Genomic DNA, 27,435 nt, shown 5'->3' with positions numbered 1-27,435 from the left:
CCGCTCCCGCTTGCTCGGTCTGGGCCTCGAGCCTCGGGCTTTATTTCCTCGCTCCTCCTTCGCCTGCTCCCTCACAGGTCGGTCCGCTCCCACTGCTCCCAATAGCTCGGTCTGGGCCTCGAGCCTCGGGCTTTATTTCCTCGCTCCTCCTTCGCCTGCTCCCTCACAGGTCGGTCCGCTCTCGCTCCTGCTCCCAATAGCTCGGTCTGGGCCTCGAGCCTCGGGCTTTATTTCCTCGCTCCTCCTTCGCCTGCTTCCTCACAGGTCGGTCCGCTCTTGCTGCTGCTCCCAATAGCTCGGTCTGGGCCTCGAGCCTCGGGCTTTATTTCCACACTCCTCCTTCGCCTGTTCCCTCACAGGCCGGTCCGCTCCCACTGCTCCCAATAGCTCGGTCTGGGCCTCGAGCCTCGGGCTTTATTTCCTCGCTCCTCCTTCGCCTGCTCCCTCACAGGTCGGTCCGCTCTCGCTGCTGCTCCCAAGAGTCTGCAAAGGGATATAGAGAGGTTCAGTGAGTGGGCAAAAATTTGGCAGATGGAGTATAATGTGTGAAAATGTGAGGTTATCCACTTTGATAGGAACAATAGAAAAGCAAATTATTTTTTAAATGGGGAGAGATTACAGAATGCTGTGGTACAGAGGGATCTGGGTGTCCTTGTACATAAGACACACAAAGTTAGTGTGCAGGTACAGCAAGTCATTAGGAAGGCAAATGGAATGTTGGCCTTTATTGCAAGGGGGATGAAGTGTAAAAGTAGGGAAGTTTTGATGCAACTTTACAGGGTGTTGGTGAGACCACACCTGGAGTACTGCGTACAGTTTTGGTCCCCTTATTTAAGGAGGGATATACTTGCATTGGAGGCAGTTCAGAGAAGGTTCACGAGGCTGATTCCTGGGAAGAAGGGGTTGACGTATGAGGAAAGGTTGAGCAGGTTGGGCCTATACTCATTGGAGTTTAGAAAATTGAGAGGTGATCTTATTGAAACATAACAGGGTAGATGCTGAGAGGATGTTTCCCCTCGTGAGGGAATCCAGAACTAGGGGGCATAGTTTCAGAATAAGGGGTCGCCCATTTAAGACGGCGATGAGGAGGAATTTCTTCTCTCAGAGGGTCGTGAATCTTTGGAATTCTCTACCCCAGAGAGCTGTGGAGGCTGGGTCAGTGAATAGATTCAAGGCTGATATTTGTGCTCCAGGGGAGTTATGGGGAATGGGCAGGGAAGTGGAGTTGACGCCAGATCAGATCAGCCATGATCTTATTGAATGGCGGAGCAGGCTCGAGGGGCCGAATGGCCGACTCCTGCTCCTATTTCTTATTTCTTATGTCTCTCTCTCTCCCCCAGTCCCTCTCTCTCCCCCAGTCCCTCTCTCTCCCCAGTCCCCCCTCTCTCTCTCTCTCTCTCTCTCTCTCTCTCTCTCTCCCTCCCTCCCCAGTCTCTGACCCCCAGTCTTTCTCTCTCATAGAGTCATAGAGTTATACAGCACAGAAAGAGGCCCTTCGGCCCATCGTGTCCGCACCGGCCATCAAGCCCTGTCTATTCTAATCCCATTTTCCAGCACTTGGTCCGTAGCCTTGTATGCTATGGCGTTTCAAGTGCTCTTCTAAATGCTTCTTGAATGTTGTGAGGGTTCCTGCCTCTACCACCCTTTCAGGCAGTGAGTTCCAGATTCCAACCACCCTCTGGGTGAAAAGATTTTTCCTCAATTCCCCTCTAAACCTCCTGCCCCTTACCTTGAAACTATGCCCCCTGGTTATTGACCCCTCTACTAAGGGGAAAAGTTCCTTTCTATCTACCCTATCTATGCCCCTCATAATTTTGTACACCTCAATCAGGTCCCCCCTCAGCCTTCTCTGCGCTAAGGAAAACAACCCCAGCCTGTCCAGTCTCTCTTCATAGCTGAAGCGCTCCAGCCCAGGTAACATCCTGGTGAATCTCCTCTGCATCCTCTCCAATGCAATCACATCCTTCCTATAGTGTGGCGACCAGAACTGCACACAGTATTCCAGCTGCGGCCTAACTAGCGTTTTGTACAGCTCCATCATAACCTCCCTGCTCTTGCCTTCATTAGCCGAGGCATAGAATATAAGTATCCCATATGCCTTTTTAATCACCTTATCTACCTGTCCTGCTGACTTCAGGGATCTATGTACATGCACACCAAGGTCCCTCTGATCCTCTGTCCTTCCTGGGGTCCTACCATTCACTGTGTATTCCCTTGCCTTGTTAGTCCTCCCAAAATGCATCACCTCACACTTTTCAGGGTTAAATTCCATTTGCCATTGTTCTGCCCATCTAACCAACTCGTCTATATCGTCCTGTAGCCTGAGGCTTCCCTCCTCGCTATTTACCACTCCACCAATTTTTGTGTCATCTGCGAACTTACTGATCATACCTCCTACATTCATATCTAAATCATTAATGTACACTACAAACAGCAAAGGACCCAGCACCGATCCCTGCGGTACACCACTGAACACAGGCTTCCAGTCACAAAAACAACCTTCGACCATCACCTTCTGCCTTCTGCCACTAAGCCAATTTTGGATACAATGTGCCAAATTGCCCTGGATCCCATGGGCTCTTACCTTCTTGACCAGTCTCCCATGTGGGACTTTGTCAAAAGCCTTACCGAAGTCCATGTAGACTACATCAACTGCACTACCCTCATCCACACACATAGTCACCCCCTCGAAAAATTCAATCAAATTGGTTAGACATGATCTCCCCTGACAGTGCCATGCTGATTATCTCTGCCTCTCCAAGTGGAGACTAATTCTGTCCCTCAGAATTTTTTCCAATAATTTCCCTACCACTGATGTTAGGCTCACTGGCCTGTAATTCCCTGGTTTATCTCAACTACCTGACATGAATCAACTGAGCAGCCTGCGGGTGGCGCTGTCCAGGGAGAGTATAAATACTCAGGCACGGGCCCAGCTTGCACAGAACATTCTTAACAGGAACTAGTGAAGGACCACAACTAGACCTCCATGTTGTAAAACAGTTGATTAAAGCTTTATTTAACGCTTAGACCAAGTGCCTAGTAGTTTTCTTACGTCACCACCCTTCTTGAACAATGGTACTACGTTAGCTGTTCTCCAGTCATCTGGCACCTCCCCTGAGGCCAGAGAGGTTCTGAAAATTTGTGTCAGAGCCCCTGCAATCTCCTCCCTTGCCTCACACAGCAGCCTGGGATACATCCCGTCAGGGTCTGGGGATTTAGCCACTTTTAAGCCCGCTAAAACCGCCAGTACCTCTTCCCTCTCAATACTAATTTGTTCAAGTATATCACAATCCCCCTGTCTGATTTCTATGCCTACATTGTTCTTCTTCATAGTGAACACAGATGCAAAATATTCATTTAAAACCTCACCTACATCTTCCGGCTCTACACACAGATTACCACCTTGGTCCCTAATGGGCCCTACTCTTTCCCTGGTTATCCACTTCACAGAATCACAGAATCACAGAAACCCCACAGTGCAGATAGAGGCCATTTCGGCCCATCGAGCCTGCACCGACACATATCCCACCCGATCCCCGTAACCCCTACACCAACACATATCCCACCCTATCCCCGTAACCCCACGTATTTAATCCCCCTAACACTAAGGGTCAATTTATCATAGCCAATCAACCTAACCCGCACATCTTTGGCCCTTAATATACTTATAAAACACCTTGGGATTTTCCTTTATTTTGCCTGCCCAGTCTCTCTCTCTCTCTCTCTATCTCCCCACCGTCCGTCTCTCTCTCCCCGTCCGTCTCTCTCTCAGCCCAGTCTCTCTGTCTCTCCCCCCTGTCTCTCTCTATCCCTCCCCCCAGTCTCTACCTCTCCCCCCAGCCACCAGCGAATCCAGTTCTCCCATAGAGCTGAAGAAAATGTGGCCACACTATGAGGCTGCAACTGTTGAGTAGTGCGCATGCGCTGCTCTGGGATACCGTGCGCATGTGCAGAAGGCTGCAGGAATGGCGGTGTGGATAATCAGCGTTCACAGGCAGTAGGGCCCAGTGACAGGTCTGTCACTGTATAACACTGGGGTACAGTACTGGTGGGTACAGGTCTGTCACTGTACAACACTGGGGTACAGTACTGGTGGGTACAGGTCTGTTACTGTATAACACTGGGGTACAGTACTGGTGGGTACAGGTCTGTCATGTATAACACTGGGGTACAGTACTGGTGTGTGGAATAAACACAGACACACTGGGATGTGTTGTTGCTTGGTATGAAGCCTGTGAGAAGGTGTTTGGAAGGTGTATAGTGTACGGTGTGTCACTTTGTGCTGGCGAACTGGTCGCTGTGCTTCATGTGCTTGCTCCAGACAAGTGTATGTGTAACACTGGCGGCACACTATGTTACAGCTTGCCATGAACAGAGGGACAACCAGTAAACTAAGACAAGAGTATATATAAACAAGGCGAAAATATATTTATAAACTCAGGGATATACCTGTTTATACACTGTATGAATGGAACCGCGTTTATGTGTTCAACCATAAATGTATTTTGATGCTTTGGCAACATAAGATGTACCTTATCATGCCAATAAAGCGATTTGTATTGTATTGTATTGTATTGTATGTATTCAGCTGTGATCACAAAGCAGGTAACATGCAGCAACAAGTATAGTGCTAGCCAAACCCTGACTGATCTGCAGCCTCCAATGAGTCAGTGTGTCGAGAAATAACTCGGGGAGCAGGGACTTGCGGCACTCCTTAACTCTTTGAAGGCGAAGCTTTGGCATCTTTCAGAGTGAAGCAGAATGGAGAGAGAGAATGTGTTTAAACAGGGACTGAAGGCAGGACTGTGAAAGGGCCTTTCACCCCCTTGATGCTCATCTCTGTAGTACTGGGGTGTCCACGCTGAGACCCATGGCCCACATGTAACTTGACCCACACAGTCCAGGAAACTCATTAAAAACAGAAAATGCTGGAAAAACTCAGCAGGTCAGGCAACATCCGTGGACAGAAATTTGAGTTGACGTTTCGGGTCGAACCCTTCTTCAGAACGGATGTTGCCTGACCTGCTGAGTTTTTCCAGCATTTTCTGTTGTTATCCAGGAAACTCATTGCTGTTTTTGCTGCTCCCCACTCACCGGTTTGTCCTGTTTGTACTTCCTTGGCCTGGAGGTTTGGAAAGGGTTGGTCTTCGCACTGCTACCTCATTGGTGGAAACGTCCAAAATCAGAACACCAAGATCTGTTGGTATGCAAATGAACGTGAGCAGGGATTTCTACCCAAGACGCCATGGCTCATGTCACTGTGGCCATAAGGACACACAGTCTGGGCGCTCCTGCTCCAGTATATTGGATCCCCATCGTGACATCTGTTACCACATGTAGATTATTCCAACAATTTCTCACTCTGAGGGAACCTTCAGCTATTTGAATGCTGAGATCCTGTCAATTGCTTCAAGCCAATTTCCGCCTATGCAGGTAAATCCTGCCTAACACCCCCATCGAAGGTATAAAATGCAGACTAAATCCCCATTCACATTGCTCTAATAATGTACTTTAAGCTTATGTTCTGTTCTTAACCTCATCTCCAACCTTTAACCTTGTTCTGCCCTCGCAACGCGCTTCTATGCAGAGCTAGACAGATAGCGAACAACTCGATATCTTCCAATAAAATCACAAGGCTTGACTTTTCTTGTAACGCTTTACTGAACGATTCTAATTGTAAAACTGAAATACAACACAGAAATGGAAGCACACATTAGTATACAGGCGCATAACTGATATGTATACACAGATTTAGGTACGCCTGAGCAACACAGTACATTTAGTAAACTGGGAGGCATTCTCTTTAAATTAGCCCTGTACATAGTGTATGAAAATACAGCTACTAGTTAATCAGCTAGACAGAGAAAAGTTACAACTAAACATTTTCTACAACATACAGTGCACATTAATCATCCATAGCATTCTAAAATACTTACAGACAAACAATTTCCAAGACTCAAGCATGGGGACAATACAACTGCCCGGAGCCTGTGCTGCTGTAGGAGCACCGTGGTGTAGGTCTGTGTCCCAGCGAGGACTCCACGAGGACTACGTAGCAGTCCTGTGGGGAGCGTGATGACCTCATCACGCTCGGTAGCGTTGTCCGCGCTTGGGGCGTCACGTGATGCGCGTGGTCGCGTTTCTGGCCGTGGAGGCCGAAGTCGGGAGCGGGAGCTGGAGGCCAGGCTGAGCCGATGCTTGCCGCGGGAGCGGAAGATCGCGTCGCTCCCGGCGGCTGGTAGATGCGGCCGAAGACGCTAGGCCGGGCTGTGCCGGCAGCCTTTCTGGAAGGCCGAGTCGGGCCGGCAGCCGCCTCACGCACGTCACGTCGTACGTGCCGTGACGTCAGCACGCTACGTTGTACGTCACGTGACGTCAGCACGCTAAGGCGCGTCTTAAAGGGGCAATGGCCCTAAAAGGTAAGTTAAAGGGGCAACGGCCCCAACAGGTAGGTTATACATATATAAGTAAGTTAAATACATACAGTGAGGTTAAGTTAGAGGGAGAGGCAGCACACTCCCCGCTTGGTACAATTCCATTGTACCACTACAGATACAAAATAAACCTGAAGAAAACGTCCTTTGGCTGCAACATACTCAGAGTCCGTTCTCTAGGTTACTTCAGAAAGGAGGATCTCTGAGACTGGCCTCAGAAACACTTTGATAGGCCCCTCCTTGACAATCTTCACCTCCACCTTGCGGACCCTCTTGTCCCTGGTCGGCAGAGTTTTGACAACCAGGCCCACTGGCCATTCATTTCTGCGTGCTTGGCTGTCTTTCAGCAAGACAACGTCTCTCACTTTGACGTTTGGCTTGTCTTCTGTCCATTTCCTACGGCTCTGTAGGGTGGACAAATACTCTCCTCTTTGCTTGGGGAATGTCTGTCCCTCTTCAAGACATTTGAATTCCTCCTTGAAGACATCATGCTGGACAGAGCGAATGATCACACCTTTGGCTTGTGAAGGCTCACTTGTGCTGGATACTTCTTTAGAACATTTCCATCCTTTGCATTCTATGTTGTCCGAATTCCCCTTGAAGGATGCTGCTACATGAATGAGTCGGGCTGTGGTTCGGCAGAGTGTTCTCCAGCTTGAGAATCGCTCGAAGCTTTGTGAGCCCAACTGAGATTCTGAGGCTTTGGTGACCAGGGTCATAACTTCAGGCCGAATCTCAGTATCAGCTTCAGGCTCCACAAGGGTGAAGGGATTGGACTCAGGAGTCTCCTCTGTGTTGACATTAGACAGGAAAGAGGGGCCCGAGAACCAACTGCTTTGCTGTAGGTGTGCTGCTGGTATAGACCTGGTAGCATGGTCTGCAGGGTTCAGGTCCGTGGGGACATAGCACAACTGGTCAGGGTGAGTGGATCGTCTGATACGAGTCACCCAGTTGGAAACATACACGTAAAACCTTCTTGTGGAGTTGTGGATGTAACCAAGTACAATCTTGCTGTCCGTGAAGAACTTGACGGCGCCCACATCGATGTCAATCTCGTCTCTGATCAACTCGTACAGTTGAACAGCCAACACAGCTGCACAAAGCTCGAGACGTGGAATGATGTCAGCTGCTCTCAAGTAGGCCACAGCTCCTATTGCTACTGTGGAAGCGTCTGAGGAGATGCACAGCTCTCTTCTCTGTGTTGAAGACAGCGAGCCTGGAATGTAGCACCTCTTTATGTGCAGGTCTTCGAGAGCCTTCAAGGACTCCTTCCCTAGGTTCCATTTTGCTTCTTTTTCTGGGAGGAGTGGAGCATCCCACTCACTCTGATCCGATGAGAGTTCCCGTACTAATGCTTTTCCTTGCATTGTTATGGGAGCTACGAACCCCAAAGGGTCGTACAAACTGTTGACTGTGGACAGGATGTCTCTCCGTGTGAATGGCCTTTCTTCACGGGACACCAGGAATGTGACGCTGTCTGTTTCCAGGTTCCAGGAGAGCCCCAGGCTCCGTTGAAGGGGGGGAGGATCCACTCCAAGGTGCAAATCCTTCAGATCCTTGGCACGGTCCTCTGCAGGGAAGGCTTCCATCACCTGTCCACTGTTCGATGCTACCTTGTGTAGTCTCAGGTTGGGCTCTTTCCATGACCAACAACTTTCAGGACGGCCATCTAACTCCAGAAGGCCCGAACTCAACAACTCTCGGCGGATAAGGCACCCAGCGAGGTCCTGTGTACCCTGTGGCTCGGGTGAGGACTGCTTGGCTGGATTGGCCGAGTGCTGTGGAGGTCTCTGTAGGTAAGTCTTGCTTGTTTCTTCTCCTTTAAGCTCAGTGTCTCCAAAAACAGGCTGTTTGCTACTGTGTTGAGTAGCTGGTTCTGCGTTGAGATAGTTGGATGTTTCCTTGGAGAACAATTTGGAGTGTTGTTGGACACACTCACTTGTACGTTGCACTGGACTGAGGGGCTGTCCCAGAACATATGTTTCCTGGCTGGGCTCCCCGCCTTCGTTCTCCTCACCTTCTTCATAAGCTGCGGCTTTAGCTTTAGCGGCAGCGGCAGCTCTCTGGCTTTGGAGAATGTGGAGACTGGCAGCGAGGTCAGCTCTCTGCTTCATAACCCTAGCTTCTTTTTCAGCAAGGGCCAATTGAGCCTGGGCAGCCTTTGCCTTGGCACGTGCTTTGGCGGCTGCAGAAGCTGTCGATGACGACGGTCTGCTGGACTGCCGAGATGATCTAGTGGATACTTTAGAGGACTGTGCTGTCTGCTTCATCACACTAGCGTCGAGGTCAGCTCTCTGCTTCATCACACTAGCGTCGAGGTCAGCTCTCTGCTTCATAAGGTCAGCTTTCTGCTTCATCATACTAGCTTCGAGGTCGGCTCTCTGCTTCATAAGGTCAGCTTCTTTTTCAGCGAAGGACAATTGAGCCTGGGCAGCTTTTGCCTTGGCACGTGCTTTGGCGGCTGCAGAAGCTGTCGATGACGACGGTCTGCTGGACCGCCGAGATGACCTAGGGGATACTTTAGAGGGCTGTGACTTGGCATCGTTTGCTAGGAGAGGCTCATGCTTCTCGCTTGACTGGTCGACGTCCTCTAGGGTATATTGTTTTCCTGAGCGTAGACTCATGGTAGCTGAGTGGTATCTTCCTGCGCTTGAGCCCGCTGTGCTGTTGTCTTTTTACTGTTCTGCCCTCGCAACGCGCTTCTATGCAGAGCTAGACAGATAGCGAACAACTCGATATCTTCCAATAAAATCACAAGGCTTGACTTTTCTTGTAACGCTTTACTGAACGATTCTAATTGTAAAACTGAAATACAACACAGAAATGGAAGCACACATTAGTATACAGGCGCATAACTGATATGTATACACAGATTTAGGTACGCCTGAGCAACACAGTACATTTAGTAAACTGGGAGGCATTCTCTTTAAATTAGCCCTGTACATAGTGTATGAAAATACAGCTACTAGTTAATCAGCTAGACAGAGAAAAGTTACAACTAAACATTTTCTACAACATACAGTGCACATTAATCATCCATAGCATTCTAAAATACTTACAGACAAACAATTTCCAAGACTCAAGCATGGGGACAATACAACTGCCCGGAGCCTGTGCTGCTGTAGGAGCACCGTGGTGTAGGTCTGTGTCCCAGCGAGGACTCCACGAGGACTACGTAGCAGTCCTGTGGGGAGCGTGATGACCTCATCACGCTCGGTAGCGTTGTCCGCGCTTGGGGCGTCACGTGATGCACGTGGTCGCGTTTCTGGCCGTGGAGGCCGAAGTCGGGAGCGGGAGCTGGAGGCCAGGCTGAGCCGATGCTTGCCGCGGGAGCGGAAGATCGCGTCGCTCCCGGCGGCTGGTAGATGCGGCCGAAGACGCTAGGCCGGGCTGTGCCGGCAGCCTTTCTGGAAGGCCGAGTCGGGCCGGCAGCCGCCTCACGCACGTCACGTCGTACGTGCCGTGACGTCAGCACGCTACGTTGTACGTGACGTGACGTCAGCACGCTAAGGCGCGTCTTAAAGGGGCAATGGCCCTAAAAGATAAGTTAAAGGGGCAACGGCCCCAACAGGTAGGTTATACATATATAAGTAAGTTAAATACATACAGTGAGGTTAAGTTAGAGGGAGAGGCAGCACAAACCTCATCTCCAACCTTTAACCTCAACTCCAACCTTTAACCTCATCTCCAACCTTAACCTCACCTCCAACCTTTAACCTCATCTCCAACCTTTAACCTCAACTCCAACCTTTAACCTCATCTCCAACCTTAACCTCAACTCCAACCTTTAACCTCATCTCCAACCTTTAACCTCATCTCCAACCTTAACCTCAACTCCAACCTTTAACCTCATCTCCAACCTTAACCTCAACTCCAACCTTTAACCTCAACTCTAACCTTAACCTCATCTCCAACCTTTAACCTCAACTCCAACCTTAACCTCATCTCCAACCTTTAACCTCATCTCCAACCTTTAACCTCAACTCCAACCTTTAACCTCATCTCCAACCTTTAACCTCAACTCCAACCTTTAACCTCATCTCCAACCTTAACCTCAACTCCAACCTTTAACCTCATCTCCAACCTTTAACCTCATCTCCAACCTTTAACCTCAACTCCAACCTTAACCTCACCTCCAACCTTTAACCTCATCTCCAACCTTTAACCTCAACTCCAACCTTTAACCTCATCTCCAACCTTTAACCTCATCTCCAACCTTAACCTCAACTCCAACCTTTAACCTCATCTCCAACCTTAACCTCAACTCCAACCTTTAACCTCAACTCTAACCTTTAACCTCATCTCCAACTTTTAACCTCAACTCCAACCTTTAACCTCATCTCCAACCTTTAACCTCATCTCCAACCTTAACCTCACCTCCAACCTTTAACCTCATCTCCAACCTTTAACCTCAACTCCAACCTTTAACCTCATCGCCAACCTTTAACCTCATCTCCAACCTTAACCTCAACTCCAACCTTTAACCTCAACTCTAACCTTTAACCTCATCTCCAACTTTTAACCTCAACTCCAACCTTAACCTCATCTCCAACCTTTAACCTCATCTCCAACCTTTAACCTCAACTCCAACCTTTAACCTCATCTCCAACCTTTAACCTCATCTCCAACCTTTAACCTCAACTCCAACCTTTAACCTCAACTCCAACCTTTAACCTCATCTCCAACCTTAACCTCACCTCCAACCTTTAACCTCATCTCCAACCTTTAACCTTAACTCCAACCTTTAACCTCATCTCCAACCTTAACCTCATCTCCAACCTTAACCTCAACTCCAACCTTTAACCTCATCTCCAACCTTTAACCTCATCTGCAACCTTAACCTCATCGCCAACCTTTAACCTCATCTCCAACCTTTAACCTCATCTCCAACCTTTAACCTCATCTCCAACCTTAACCTCAACTCCAACCTTTAACCTCATCTCCAACCTTAACCTCAACTCCAACCTTAACCTCAACTCCAACCTTTAACCTCAACTCCAACCTAAGCCACAACTGTTGTAACATTTTCGTTTCACTCACTACCCTTCCAACGCCACCAATCAGTTCCCAGAATGCTGGAACCCCTTTATTCTGCGGTACGGTAGTGTAGGTGGTTCAGTTACTGAACTAGTAATCCAGGGGCCTGGACTAATCATCCGAGAGCATGCGTTCAAATCACACCAGGGCAGTTTGAGAATTCAGTTGAAATATATGTGTGAAATAAAAATCTGGTATCAGTAAAAGTGACCATGAAATTGTCCTGATTGTTGCAGTAACCCAACTGGTTGAAGAACTGATGCCCTTTAGGGAAGGAAATCTGCTGTCATTACCCGGCCTGGGCCTATATGTGACTGCACACCCACAGCAATGTGGCCTAAAAAGTCCGAACTGGAACATCATTTACACCATGTCGATGGTCTCAGAGACCCGAATTATTCTGTTTCCGACACACAGCAGATTAGGTCGCTCAGCAGTTATTTGTTTCGGTTATCTCGGGTGCAAGGACACAAGGTGAACGGTGATGAAGCAGCAGAGAGCCAGGTGAACAGTTGAGTGCACCCTCAGTCACCGGACCCGGGGCTTCCTGGACATTGCATCCATCAGGTTCCACTTGGCAAAGCTGCCACAGGGGGCAGCACTCACAAGTGGGCTCTGAAAGTTGCTGTTGGAGGGGCCTGTCCTTTCTGTACCCTCCTAAATCTGCACCACTCTGGTCTGCTCCTGTGGTGTGTGGATGAGTGGAACAAAGGAGAAGGACAGGTCAATGACAGAAAGCTCTCGACTGGTAAACATCAGTCTGTATCTGTGGACAAAGGGTCTACATCTGTTCTCTCCACAGACACCGACCGATCTGAGAAATATTTAAAAATCTCTGTTATAAGTGAGTATCAGTAATGAATCCCAGAAAGCCACATGAGTTGCAATACAGTGATCCAAACTAGAACCGGCAAACTGGGAGCGCCCTGGGACATACCCGCTCTACTCTTTGAAGCTGAAAACTGGGCAGCTCGAGCAGTGTCTCCCAAATTGATCAAATAATCCAGTGGTTTCCTGAACTCCATTCTCTGCAGGTGCGAGACCCCAGGCCATTTGTATGTATTATCCAATACTCCACCCGAATTTGCAAGACAAAGCAAGCCGTTAAAAAGCATCTTCTTCTTCTTAGGCAGTCCCTCGGTACCGAGGATGACTTGCTTCCACATTAAAAATGAGTTCTCAGGTGACTGATGAGTCCAATGCGGGACCTACAGTCTCTGCCACAGGTGGGGCAGACGGTGGTTGAAGGGGCGGGTGGGTGGGGTGCTTGGGTTGACGTGCGCTCCTTGCGCTGTTTGTGCTTGGCTTCCGCTTGCTCCTGGCGAAGAGACTCGAGGTGTTCAGCGTCTCCCGGATGCTTCTCCTCCACTTTGTGCGGTCTTGGGCCAGGGATTCCCAGGTATCGGTGGGGATGTTACACTTTTTCAAGGAGGCTTTGAGGATGTCCTTGAAGCGTTTCCTCTGCCCACCTGGGCTCTCTTGCTGTGCCGGAGCTCCGAGTAGAGCGCTTGTTTTGGGAGTCTCGTATCGGGTATGCGGACAATGTGACCCGTCCATCGGAGCTGATTGAGCGTGGTCAGAGCTTCGATGCTGGGGATGTTGGCCTGAGCGAGAACACTGACGATGGTGCGCCTATCCTGCCAATGGATTTGCAGGATCTTGCGGAGGCAGCGTTGGTGGTACCTCTCCAGTGCTTTGAGGTGCCTGCTGTACATGGTCCATGTCTCTGAGGCATACAGCAGGGCGGGTATCGCTGCTGCCATGTAGACCATGAGCTTAGTGCCGGGTTTGAGGTCCTGGTCTTCAAACGCTCTCTTCTTCAGGCGACCGAAGGCTGCACTGGCACACTGAAGGCGGCGTTGGACTTCATCGTTGACGTCTGCCCTTGTTGACAGTAGGCTCCCGAGGTATGGAAAGTGGTCCACGTACGGGATCCTTGGCTTTATAACTGAAGGCATGGAGTACAAAAGCAAGGAAGTTATGCTGAACCTTTCTGGAACACTGGTAAGACCCCAGCAGGAGTATTGTGTCCAATTCTGGGCACCACACTTTAGGAAGGATGTCAAGGCCTTGGAGAGGGTGCAGAGGAGATTTACCAGGATGATACCAGGGATGAGAGACTTCAGTTACGTAGAGAGACTGGAGATGCTGGAATTGTTCTCCTTCGAGCAAAGAAGGTTAAGGGGAAATTTAATAGAGGTGTTCAAAATTATGAAGGGTTAGAGAAAATTAAGAGAAACTTTCCACTGGCTGGAGGGTCGGTAACCAGAGGACACAGATTGAAGATAATTGGCAAAAAGCCAGGGGGAAGATGAGGAGAATGTTTTTACGCAGCGAGCTGTTGTGATCTGGAATGCGCGGCCTGAAAGGGTGGAGTAAGCAGATTCAATAATAACTTTCAAAAGGGAATTGGAGAAATACTTGAAGGGGAAATGGGGAAAGGGCAGGGGGAGTGGGACTGATTGGAGAGCTCTTTCAAAGAGCCGGCACAGGCACGATGGGCCGAATGGCCTCCTTCAGTGCTGTATCATTCTATGATTCTAAGCGATTTCTACTTGCTTTGAAATGATGTGTGAAACAAAACCTTTGAATCCACGTTTTGTATACCAGACAGTAATGTGTATTTTTGTGGCTCAGGGATCGCAAGCTAACAGAACCATCACATCTCAGTGATTGATAACTTTTCTCACAGTTTATCTTGTGACAGATTCATCACATAATCAGGTTGCCCCAATATTCTTCACAACCACTGAATCATTTCTAACGGGAATAGCACAGAAATATTAATGACGTTTTGGTGTGTAGCTGTTCATCACAACACACCTAAAGAGGCTGTATTGTTCCTGTATAGGGGGCTCCACAGACCCCCATCTGGAGCACTGCGTGCTGTTCTGGGCTCCCAGTCACAGGATGATTGAGAGAGAGAGCAGGGGCTGTTCCGGGTACCAGGGATATTTGGTATGAGGAACTATTAAGGATGTTTTTCCTTTGGAACAGAAGAAACCTGATCTAATTGAGGTTTTCAGGTTTAGGAAGGTGATTGATAAAATTGATCCAGGCAGGCTGTTCCCTGCAGTGAAGTCTTCAAACCCCAGGAGATACAATATAAAAATGATTCAATTGCGAGTAAGAGGGAACGTCTGGGGGATACCTTCACCCCTAGAGTGACCGAGTTTTAGAATCAGTTAACGAGGAAGGAAACTGAAGCAGACACTATAAATGGGTTCAAGAGGCAATGAGATGGAGAGAAGTCTTTTTAACGGGATGTGGGCGTCGCTGCCCATGAGAAGATGGTGGTGAGCCGCCGCCTTGAACCACTGCAGTCTGTGTGGTGAATGTACTCCCACAGTACTGACTTTGTTGTGTGGCGGCTTGGTACAACTGAGTAGCTTGTTAGGCCATTTCAGAGTCTACCACAGTGCTGTGGGTCTGGAGTCACATATAGACCAGACCGGCGGGTTTCCTTCTCTAAGGGACATTAGTGAACCACATGGGTTTTTACAGCAATCCGGTAGTTTCATGGTCACCATTACTGATACTCGCTTTTTAATTCCAGATTTATTTAATTAGCTGAATTTAAATTCCTCCAGTTACCGTGTTGGGATTTGAACTCATGTCTCTGGGTGATTCGTCCAGTAAACATAACCAGTATGGCAAGTGATTGAGGAATATGGTGAGAGGGTGGGTAGGTGGGGTTGAGGGATATAGGGAGGAGGTGGGATTGAGGGATATGGGGGGTAGGTGGGGTTGAGGAATATCGGGAGAAGGTGGGGATAAGGGATATAGAATCATAGAATGGTTACAGCACAGAAGGAGACCATTCAGCCCATCGAGCCCGTGCCGGCTCTCTGCAAGAGCACTTCAGCTAGTCCCACTCCCCCGCCCTTTCCCCGCAGCCCTGCAAATGTTTTTCCTTCAGATACTTATCCAACTCCCATTTGAAAGCCGTGATTGAGTCTGCCTCCACCACCCTTTCAGGCAGCGCATTCCAGATCCTAACCACTCACTGCGTAAAAAAGTTTTCCCTCATGTCACCTTTGGTTCTTCTGCCAATCACCTTAAATCTGTGTCCTCTGGTTCTCGACCCTTCCGCCAATGGGAACAGTTTCTCTCTATCTACTCTGTCCAGACCCCTCATGATTTTGAACACCTCTATCAAATCTCCTCTCAACCTTCTCTGCTCCAAGGAGAACAACCCCAGCTTCTCCAGTCTATCCACGTAACTGAAGTCCCTCATTCCTGGAACCATTCTTGGAAATCTTTTCTGCACCCTCTCTAAGGCCTTCACATCCTTCCTAAAGTGCGGTGCCCAGAATTGGACACAATACTCCAGTTGAGGCTGAGCCAGTGTTTTATAAAGGTTCATCATAACTTCCTTGCTTTTGTACTCTATGCCTCTATTTATGAAGCCCAGGATCCCGTATGTTTTTTTAACCACATTCTCAACCTGCCCTGCCACCTTCAACGATTTGTGCACACATACCCCCAGGTCTCTCTGGTCATGCACCCCCTGATTGTACCTTTTAGTTTATATTGCCTCTCCTCATTCTTCCTACCAATGGGGAGAAGGTAGGTAGGTTCCAGAGGCTGGATACTCTGTGATAAGTGGCTCATCTCCATGCTCATCCCTCAACCCCACCTACCCACCCTCTACCATCGACAAGCCTCAAGTCAGGAGTGTGATGGAACACTCACGACTTGTCTTGATGGTGCAGTCGCATTTGAGAAGCTCAACATCATCTAGGACGGAGCAGTTTGCTTAATTGTTTCTGTGTCACTCGACTCAATGTCCACCTCCTCCACCACTGTACTATCTAAAGGATGAACTGCAGCAACTCACCAAGGTTACATCGACAGCACCGCTCTGCCCTGTGACCACCACACTAAGAAAGACAAGCGAAGCAATTTTGTGGGAGCACCATTACTTCTAAGTCACGCACCATCCTGCCTTGGACGTATATTGGCCCTTCCTTCATCGTCGCTGGGTCAAATTCCTGGACCTCCCACCCTAACAGCACTGTGGGGGCACCTTCACCACACGGACTGCAGCGGTTCAAGAAGGCGGCTCACCACCACCTTCTCAAGGCAACTAGGAATGGGCAATAAATGCTGGCCTTGCCAGCGATGCCTATATCCGGAGAATTGAGGGATACGATGAGGTGGGATTAAGGGATATGGTGACTAAGTGAGATGGGGGAGCTGTCATTCAGCAATAAGGGCCAGACTGATTGAGCGGTATAGTTCTTTTGCATCTCGGCTGTAAAGTAAACTGCAAGTTTAATCATTGGTGTTGCTCGTGTGATGACCTGTGATAGGAAGTATAAACAGATTACAGCAGATGGATGAGGGTCTGGTGTCGGAGCAGGGAGATGCTGGTACTAGAGCGTAATGCTGATCCTTTATCATGTTGTAGGGCCTGTATGGTTTACAGAACCTCTCTCCAAACTGTGCTTGGTTACTGAGAGTGCTGAGCAGAATGTGTTGTGACATGACGTGAATGTTGAATCGTCCTGTTCGCGAGATATTTTCCTCCCATTCGTGGTTGTTCACTACCATTAGCCCAAGTAAACCAGTTTATTGGAGGATTGAAGCCTTCTGCTCCTGGGGGATGCTTGGGGTCACTCTCCGGTGGTTTGTATTTCAGAAGTGATGTTGCTTTTAGGAATTATGGAGCAGTGTCCCTGATAAAGTGAATGCTTTGAAGCAGCCCAGATATACAGAGCCTGTTGTGCGTGCCCCCATGGCCTGATGGGTGAATGTACCGTTCAGTTGGCACCGAGCGAAACGGATGTGGACGGTGGCAGGTTGGAGTCCCAGTCCACGGCGCGTTAGCTGATCTCGGCTCGAGCTGTTGGGTTATTACAGTCGCCCTCTGTGTTCCTGGGCTGGAGGACCTATTGTGGGTTCCTGCCATTTTCTCTTTCTCTCTCTTTTCTGCTGATTTTCTCCGCTCGCCTCTCCTTTCCCGCACGCCAGTCCCTTTCCCAAGTGACTGTTCTTCATAGATCACTAACAGGGAGCAGAGGGGAGTGTCCGTGGGCAGAGGGGTGTGCCCGTGGGCAGAGGGGAGTGTCCGTGGGTGTTGACTAACACGGTGCAGAGCGGAGTGTGTGGGTGATCACTAACACGGTGCAGAGGGCAGTGTGTGGGTGATCACTAACACGGTGCAGAGGGCAGTGTGTGGGTGATCACGAACACGGTGCAGAGGGCAGTGTGTGGGTGATCACTAACACGGTGCAGAGGGCAGTGTGTGGGTGATCACTAACACGGTGCAGAGGGCAGTGTGTGGGTGATCACTAACACGGTGCCGAGGGCAGTGTGTGGGTGATCACTAACACGGTGCAGAGGGCAGTGTGTGGGTGATCACTAACACGGTGCAGAGGGCAGTGTGTGGGTGATCACTAACACGGTGCAGAGGGCAGTGTGTGTGGGTGATCACTAACACGGTGCACAGGGCAGTGTGTGGGTGATCACTAACACGGTGCAGAGGGCAGTGTGTGGGTGATCACTAACACGGTGCACAGGGCAGTGTGTGTGGGTGATCACTAACACGGTGCAGAGGGCAGTGTGTGGGTGATCACTAACACGGTGCAGAGGGCAGTGTGTGGGTGATCACTAACACGGTGCAGAGGGCAGTGTGTGGGTGATCACTAACACGGTGCAGAGGGCAGTGTGTGGGTGATCACTAACGGTGCAGAGGGCAGTGTGTGGGTGATCACTAACAGGGTGCAGAGGGCAGTGTGTGGGTGATCACTAACGGTGCAGAGGGCAGTGTGTGGGTGATCACTAACACGGTGCCGAGGGCAGTGTGTGGGTGATCACTAACAGGGTGCAGAGGGCAGTGTGTGGGTGATCACTAACACGGTGCCGAGGGCAGTGTGTGGGTGATCACTAACAGGGTGCAGAGGGCAGTGTGTGGGTGATCACTAACAGGGTGCAGAGGGCAGTGTGTGGGTGATCACTAACACGGTGCAGAGGGCAGTGTGTGGGTGATCACTAACACGGTGCAGAGGGCAGTGTGTGGGTGATCACTAACACGGTGCAGAGGGCAGTGTGTGGGTGATCACTAACGGTGCAGAGGGCAGTGTGTGTGGGTGATCACTAACAGGGTGCAGAGGGCAGTGTGTGGGTGATCACTAACAGGGTGCAGAGGGCAGTGTGTGGGTGATCACTAACAGGGTGCAGAGGGCAGTGTGTGGGTGATCACTAACAGGGTGCAGAGGGCAGTGTGTGGGTGATCACTAACGGTGCAGAGGGCAGTGTGTGGGTGATCACTAACAGGGTGCAGAGGGCAGTGTGTGGGTGATCACTAACACGGTGCAGAGGGCAGTGTGTGGGTGATCACTAACACGGTGCAGAGGGCAGTGTGTGGGTGATCACTAACACGGTGCAGAGGGCAGTGTGTGGGTGATCACTAACACGGTGCAGAGGGCAGTGTGTGGGTGATCACTAACACGGTGCAGAGGGCAGTGTGTGGGTGATCACTAACACGGTGCAGAGGGCAGTGTGTGGGTGATCACTAACACGGTGCAGAGGGCAGTGTGTGGGTGATCACTAACACGGTGCAGAGGGCAGTGTGTGGGTGATCACTAACAGGGGGTGCAGAGGGCAGTGTGTGGGTGATCACTAACACGGTGCAGAGGGCAGTGTGTGGGTGATCACTAACGGTGCAGAGGGCAGTGTGTGGGTGATCACTAACATGGTGCAGAGGGCAGTGTGTGGGTGATCACTAACACGGTGCAGAGGGCAGTGTGTGGGTGATCACTAACACGGTGCAGAGGGCAGTGTGTGTGGGTGATCACTAACACGGTGCAGAGGGCAGTGTGTGGGTGATCACTAACAGGGTGCAGAGGGCAGTGTGTGGGTGATCACTAACACGGTGCAGAGGGCAGTGTGTGGGTGATCACTAACACGGTGCAGAGCGGAGTGTGTGGGTGATCACTAACGGTGCAGAGGGCAGTGTGTGGGTGATCACTAACACGGTGCAGAGGGCAGTGTGTGGGTGATCACTAACACGGTGCAGAGGGCAGTGTGTGGGTGATCACTAACAGGGTGCAGAGGGCAGTGTGTGGGTGATCACTAACACGGTGCAGAGGGCAGTGTGTGGGTGATCACTAACACGGTGCAGAGGGCAGTGTGTGGGTGATCACTAACACGGTGCAGAGGGCAGTGTGTGGGTGATCACTAACACGGTGCCGAGGGCAGTGTGTGTGGGTGATCACTAACGGTGCAGAGGGCAGTGTGTGGGTGATCACTAACACGGTGCAGAGGGCAGTGTGTGGGTGATCACTAACACGGTGCAGAGGGCAGTGTGTGGGTGATCACTAACAGGGTGCAGAGGGCGGTGTGTGGGTGATCACTAACACGGTGCAGAGGGCAGTGTGTGGGTGATCACTAACAGGGTGCAGAGGGCAGTGTGTGGGTGATCACTAACAGGGAGCAGAGGGCAGTGTGTGGGTGATCACTAACACGGTGCAGAGGGCAGTGTGTGGGTGATCACTAACACGGTGCCGAGGGCAGTGTGTGGGTGATCACTAACACGGTGCAGAGGGCAGTGTGTGGGTGATCACTAACAGGGTGCAGAGGGCAGTGTGTGGGTGATCACTAACACGGTGCAGAGGGCAGTGTGTGGGTGATCACTAACACGGTGCAGAGGGCAGTGTGTGGGTGATCACTAACACGGTGCAGAGGGCAGTGTTTCTGGGTGTTGACTTCCAAACAGCATTTGATAAGTTTCTGCACAAGTGATTATTAGCAAAAAATGAACGCTGAACTGGAGGTAACCTTGTGACACGGGTGGGTAATTGTTTGGAACTAGGAGAGAGGGAGTGGGGATAGAGGGAATGTTCTCTGATTGGTGGGATGTGACAAGTGGTGTTCCCCAGGGATCTTTACTGCAACCTCTGCTTTTCACCATATTTATTATTGACTTGGATGAAGGAATAGAGAGTTGTCGAGCCAAGTATGCAGATGACACTACGTTAGGAGGGACAGTAAGTTGTGTAGACGGGGGCAGGAAGTTATAAAGGGACGTAGACAGAGTGAGTGAGTGGGTAAAACTGCAGCAGCTGGATTTCAGCGTGGGCCAATGTGAGGTCACCCACCTTGGCTAATACACAGGTACAAAAGGTCATCAGAAGGCTGATGGGATGTTGGCCTTTATCTCAAGAGGGCTGGAATACAAAGAGATGGAAGTGATGCTTCAACTGTACAGAGCCTTGATCAGATCGCCGTCTGGAGTAACTGGGTTCAGTCCCGGGCCCCGCACCTCAGGACGGAGATACGGGCCTCGGAGGGGGAGCAGCGCAGATTCACTAGAGTGATACCGGGGCTAAAAGGTTAAATTATTATGAAGCCAGGATGCATAAACTTGGTTTGTACTTCCTTGATTTTAAAAGCTGAGAGGTGATCTAATCGAGGTGTTTAAAATGGTAACGGGATTCGATAGGGTAGATACAGAGAATCTATGTCCCCTGATGGTGGAGTCCAGAACACAGTCTTAAAGTTAGAGTCAGGCCGTTCAGGGGTGATGTCAGGAATCACTTCTTCATACAAAGGGTCGTGGCAATCTGGAGCTTTCTTCCCCACCCCGCCCCTGTCCGCCCCCCCCCCCCCCCCCCCCCCCAAAAGGCTGTGGATGTTGGGGGTCAATTGGAGCTGTCAGGATAAACAGATGTTTGTAGGTAAGGGTATCAAGGGAGACAGAACAAAGGAGGGTAAATGGAGTTACGGTACAAATCACACATGATCTAATAGAATGGTGGAACAGGCTCGAGGGGCTGAATGGCCTCCTCCTGTTCCTGTGTTCCCATGAATGCAGATTGTGGGTCGGTGGGTTGGGTGCCTGCAAGGTGTGTTTGGATCATGGTGAGGTGCACAGATTGCAGTTGGGTCAGATGTGGTACAGTGCAGGCAGCATCGGGACGCCTTGGGGTGTTTGGTGTGTTAAAGGCGATGCATGTTGCGGTTGTTAAATGGAACAATGTGCCTCTTGAAGTGACCAATCCTCCACTGGTGGCTTCGGTCAACCTTGGCTCAGTGTCGCCCACATCCCTCGAACAAATTTATAAAAGTTGGTTGCACTCGTGACCAATGTTCCCGCACTTTCGGAGGGACAGTACTGAGGGAGTGCCGCACTGTCAGAGGGGCAGTACTGAGGGAGCGTTGCACTGTCAGAGGGGCAGGATTGCGGGAGCGCCGCACTGTCAGAGTGGCAGTACTGAGGGAGTGCCGCACTGTCGGAGGGGCAGTACTGAGGGAGCGCCGCACTGTCAGAGGGGCGGCACTGAGCGAGAGCCGCACTGTCGGAGGGGGAGTACTGAGGGAGCGCCGCACTGTCGGAGGGGCAGTACTGAGGGAGCGTTGCACTGTTGGAGGGGCAGTACTCGGGGAGCGCTGCACTGTCGGAGGGGCAGTACTGAGGGAGCGCCGCACTGTCAGAGGGGCGGCACTGAGCGAGAGCCGCACTGTCGGAGGGGGAGTACTGAGGGAGCGCCGCACTGTCGGAGGGGCAGTACTGAGGGAGCGTTGCACTGTTGGAGGGGCAGTACTCGGGGAGCGCTGCACTGTCGGAGGGGCGGCACTGAGGGAGAGCCGCACTGTCGGAGGGACAGTACTGAGGGAGCGCTGCACTGTCGGAGGGGCAGTACTGAGGGAGCGCCGCACTGTCGGAGGGGCGGCACTGAGGGAGAGCCGCACTGTCGGAGGGGGAGTACTGAGGGAGTGCCGCACTGTCGGAGGGGGAGTACTGAGGGAGTGCCGCACTGTCGGAGGGGCAGTACTGAGGGAGCGCCGCACTGTCGGAGGGGGAATACTGAGGGAGCGCCGCACTGTCGGAGGGGCGGTACTGAGGGAGCGTTGCACTGTCGGAGGGGCAGTACTCGGGGAGCGCTGCACTGTCGGGGGGCAGTACTGAGGGAGCGCTGCACTGTCGGAGGGGCCGTCTTTCAGTTGAGATGTTAAACCAAGACCCTGTCTAACTGCTCAGGCTGGATGTAAAAGATCCAACGGCACTCCCGGTGTCCTGGCCAACATCTGTCCCTCAACCAACACCACCAAAAAACAGATTAACTGGTCATTTATCGCAACTGTTTGTGAGATCTTACTGTGCGCAAATTGACTACAGCGTTTGTCTACATTACTGCAGCGACTACACTTCACCAGCAACTCATTGGTTGTGAGACGCTTTTGGCCGACCCGAGGACGTGAAAGACACTAATATAAAAGATGTCCTCTTTGTTGTGTAGCCGTGGGGAGAACCTTTAACTAACGTGGCCTGTGGTGTTTGTTACAGACTCGTTTGTGAACAGCCAGGAGTGGACACTGAGCAGGTCTGTCCCGGAGCTGAAAGTGGTGAGTGAGAGCGACACAACCTGAAGGAACGTCTCCCGGTACTTGTCTGGTTTTTGAGTCAAGTGGCTTTTATTTCAAAGAAAATGAGAAACCGTAAGCCTGGAAAGCCAAAGGAGCATTCTACCCTGCGGAGCTGAGCGACCCCTGCTCACTATGCCGTGTATATCAGGCAGCGTCTGTGCTGAGCTCCCCCACCGGCCCTTACTCAGCCTCTCCCTCATCACAGACACCCTGCTGCCAGGATTAGAGAGCTGATTTCTAATTGTAAACACAGGGAGGGGAATTTAGCCCTGAAAAAACAGGTGGGTTTGGGTCTGATGGAATGTAAAAATTAAAAAAATCTCAAACCCAAATCCTACCCGCCTCGATCCTGCGGGGGGCGGGCTACAAATCTGCTCCCAGGAAGCGGGTTGCTCATTTAAACGTTTAATAAGGCTGCGTGACTTGTATTTCAGTTCCATTTTAAATTTAAAGCTGGCTGGCCGGGTGTCCCCGGGCTTAGGAAACCCGGCAGCTAAAGGGAGGTGAGGACGGCTGTGTGGAGGAGGTAAGTGCCTTTCCAGCACTGGCACTGGCCAGGAGGAGCAGGAGTGCTTCCCCCGGCCCCCCAAGCTAGCCTGTAAACCGCGCTCTGCACCCCCCCCCCCGCCCCCACAATCGGACTCCCCCCGACCTTACTCAACCCATCTCTGGTTCCTGACCAGAACCCCTCCCTCCCGCTTGGAAATCCCGCCCCAGTAAAGATCCGGGCTTGGGAGTCCGAGCAGGCACTCGGAATGTGACTAAATCAGCACCTGTCTATCCAACCCCTTCAGTCTCTTGATTGAGGAAAGTAGTTCATTTTGACAAGAAGAGAACATCTCAGTGAATCTTCTCTGGCTGGGGATTCGCAACCTAACCTAAAGTCTTAGAGCGCGCGAGAAAGAGCGTGAGCTACCAACGCTGGAAGTGCACAGCATCTGGCGGGGGAAAGGGAAGCTCGGTTTCCGGGTGTACATCCTTCATCAGAACTGAGAGAAGAATTGGGTGATGTCTTTTCTAGACCATATCCAAAACAAGGTTAGGAGAATGAGACAGGCCACCTGATCGCGGAGTGCTGAAGTTACAGATAATGGCCCGTAATTTCCGATCGGAGGCTCCCTGTGTGCGGATGTCTCCTATCGGGAAAAAATCTACGCTCTTACCTGAGGGCTCCCGAGGTGCGGCCATTTCCGATCCTGGGCCTCTCCACAGTCGAAATGCGCAGGGCCCACGTATCCCAGGGGCGCAGGCGGTTCGCAAGCGTCCCTGGAATCGTGTGGGCCAGGCGAGCCAATGGGAGAAGGGAATCTCCCTTCATACTTTTGACAGATAGTCCAGATAGACCGGTCAAAAGTATGAATGGAGATCACTGAAAAAAGACATCAAAATATCAAATAATTTTTTTTTTAAATCACGTTTTTAAAATGAGTTAAATTACATTAAATTAAATATTTTAAACAAAAATTTATTTTTTTGACAGGGCTAAAAATAAACTTACCTTTTTTAAAAGTATTTTTAAAATTATAAATGAGTGAATTAAAAAAAAAACTTTTTAAAACTCTTATGCTGGTAAAAGCAGACCTTACGTCAGCTTTTATCAGGCGTAAGATTTCTAAGTGATTTCAGGGGGCGGAGGTTGTGCAGAAAGCGGAACTCTCCACCCCACAGAGGCCCTTCTCCAGGGCAGGCGTCCAATCTGTCAAGAGGATTCTTGACAGATCGGAAATGCTGGTTTTCTGCGCATGTGCTTCGTATGCCTGAAACCGGCATTTCCAATGTCCCTACGGGTGTTTACACACCTCGTACCCACCCGTAGGATCAGAAAATACGGGCCATAGTGTCACAGTAACAGTTGCTCTGATACATTCTACCTCTTGTAGCCCTGGATCAGGAACTTAGCTCGTACCCTTTTGAACCTCGTTTGTGAATCTGGGTCTGTCACTGCTGTTTACTCTGGTCCAATGCTGTCACTTTAATTGGTCTGGTCGCCACTTTCTTCCAGGAATCAATTCCCACTGCCCTTATCTGCTCACATGGTGTTACCCCGGAATGTATCAATAAAGCTCCTTTGTGATCTCTCTCTGTTACACACGTGTCCTCCTTTAATCTCTGTTACACACGTGCCCTCCTTTAATCTCTGTTACACATGTGTCCTCCTTCAATCTCTTACACACGTGTACTCCTTCAATCTCTGTTACACACATGTCCTCCTTTAGTCTCTGTTACACACGTGTCCTCCTTTAATCTCTCTTACACATGTGCCCTCCTTTAATCTCTGTTACACATGTGTCCTCCTTCAATCTCTTACACACGTGTACTCCTTCAATCTCTGTTACACACGTGTCCTCCTTCAATCTCTTACACACGTGTACTCCTTCAATCTCTGTTACACATGTGCCCTCCTTTAATCTCTGTTACACACGTGTCCTCCTTCAATCTCTTACACACGTGTACTCCTTCAATCTCTGTTACACACATGTACTCCTTTAATCTCTGTTACACACGTGTCCTCCTTCAATCTCTTACACATGTGTCCTCCTTTAATCTCTGTTGCACATGTGTCCTCCTTTAATCTCTGTTACACACGTGTCCTCTAATCTCTGTTACACACGTGTCCTCCTTTAATCTCTGTTACACACGTGTCCTCCTTTAGTCTCTTACACACGTGTCCTCCTTTAATCTCTGTTACACACGTGTCCTCCTTTAATCTCTGTTACACACGTGTCCTCCTTTAGTCTCTTACACATGTGTCCTCCTTTAATCTCTGTTACACACGTGTCCTCCTTTAATCTCTGTTACACACGTGTCCTCCTTTAATCTCTGTTACACACGTGCCCTCCTTTAGTCTCTGTTACACACGTGTCCTCCTTTAATCTCTGTTACACACATGTCCTCCTTTAATCTCTGTCACACACGTGTCCTCCTTCAATCTCTGTTACACACATGTACTCCTTTAATCTCTGTTACACACGTGCCCTCCTTTAGTCTCTGTTACACACGTGTCCTCCTTTAATCTCTGTTACACACGTGTCCTCCTTTAATCTCTGTTACACACGTGTCCTCCTTTAGTCTCTTACACATGTGTCCTCCTTTAATCTCTGTTACACACGTGTCCTCCTTTAATCTCTGTTACACACGTGTCCTCCTTTAATCTCTGTTACACACGTGCCCTCCTTTAGTCTCTGTTACACACGTGTACTCCTTCAATCTCTGTTACACACATGTACTCCTTTAATCTCTGTTACACACGTGCCCTCCTTTAGTCTCTGTTACACACGTGTCCTCCTTTAATCTCTGTTACACACGTGTCCTCCTTTAATCTCTGTTACACACGTGTCCTCCTTTAATCTCTGTTACACACGTGTCCTCCTTTAGTCTCTTACACACGTGTCCTCCTTTAATCTCTGTTACACACGTGTCCTCCTTTAATCTCTGTTACACACGTGTCCTCCTTTAATCTCTGTTACACACGTGCCCTCCTTTAGTCTCTGTTACACACGTGTCCTCCTTTAATCTCTGTTACACACATGTACTCCTTTAATCTCTGTTACACACGTGTACTCCTTCAATCTCTGTTACACACATGTACTCCTTTAATCTCTGTTACACACGTGCCCTCCTTTAGTCTCTGTTACACACGTGTCCTCCTTTAATCTCTGTTACACACGTGTCCTCCTTTAATCTCTGTTACACACGTGTCCTCCTTTAGTCTCTTACACATGTGTCCTCCTTTAATCTCTGTTACACACGTGTCCTCCTTTAATCTCTGTTACACACGTGTCCTCCTTTAATCTCTGTTACACACGTGCCCTCCTTTAGTCTCTGTTACACACGTGTACTCCTTCAATCTCTGTTACACACATGTACTCCTTTAATCTCTGTTACACACGTGCCCTCCTTTAGTCTCTGTTACACACGTGTCCTCCTTTAATCTCTGTTACACACGTGTCCTCCTTTAATCTCTGTTACACACGTGTACTCCTTCAATCTCTGTTACACACATGTACTCCTTTAATCTCTGTTACACACGTGCCCTCCTTTAGTCTCTGTTACACACGTGTCCTCCTTTAATCTCTGTTACACACATGTACTCCTTTAATCTCTGTTACACACGTGTACTCCTTCAATCTCTGTTACACACATGTACTCCTTTAATCTCTGTTACACACGTGCCCTCCTTTAGTCTCTGTTACACACGTGTCCTCCTTTAATCTCTGTTACACACGTGTCCTCCTTTAATCTCTGTTACACACGTGTCCTCCTTTAGTCTCTTACACATGTGTCCTCCTTTAATCTCTGTTACACACGTGTCTTCCTTTAATCTCTGTTACACACGTGTCCTCCTTTAATCTCTGTTACACACGTGCCCTCCTTTAGTCTCTGTTACACACGTGTCTTCCTTTAATCTCTGTTACACACGTGTCTTCCTTTAATCTCTGTTACACACGTGTCCTCCTTTAATCTCTGTTACACACGTGTCCTCCTTTAATCTCTGTTACACACGTGTCCTCCTTTAATCTCTGTTACACACGTGTACTCCTTTAGTCTCTGTTACACACATGTACTCCTTTAATCTCTGTTACACACGTGC

The 27,435-nt window shown here is 49.8% G+C and overlaps 1 protein-coding gene and 1 long non-coding RNA gene across 2 annotated transcripts in view; one reads left to right on the top strand and one right to left on the bottom strand.

The window, feature by feature from the left end:
- Positions 1-27,435, top strand: part of agap3 (ArfGAP with GTPase domain, ankyrin repeat and PH domain 3) — a 737,224-nt gene that overhangs the window by 40,740 nt on the left and 669,049 nt on the right. Inside the window, exon 2 of the mRNA XM_085992170.1 lies at positions 22,765-22,823. Within this exon, the coding sequence (XP_085848296.1) occupies positions 22,765-22,823 (59 nt within the window). The remainder of the gene's footprint in view (positions 1-22,764; positions 22,824-27,435) is intronic.
- The window catches only part of LOC147114474 (uncharacterized), a 449,870-nt gene that overhangs the window by 415,862 nt on the left and 6,573 nt on the right, over positions 1-27,435 (bottom strand). The gene's annotated exons all lie outside the window — the stretch shown is intronic.

Source organism: Somniosus microcephalus, chromosome 7 (genome assembly GCF_052327205.1).
Source record: "Somniosus microcephalus isolate GS21.2 chromosome 7, FLI_Smic_1.0, whole genome shotgun sequence".
Taxonomy (NCBI): domain Eukaryota; kingdom Metazoa; phylum Chordata; class Chondrichthyes; order Squaliformes; family Somniosidae; genus Somniosus; species Somniosus microcephalus.
This window is presented reverse-complemented; position numbering and strand designations above follow the sequence as displayed.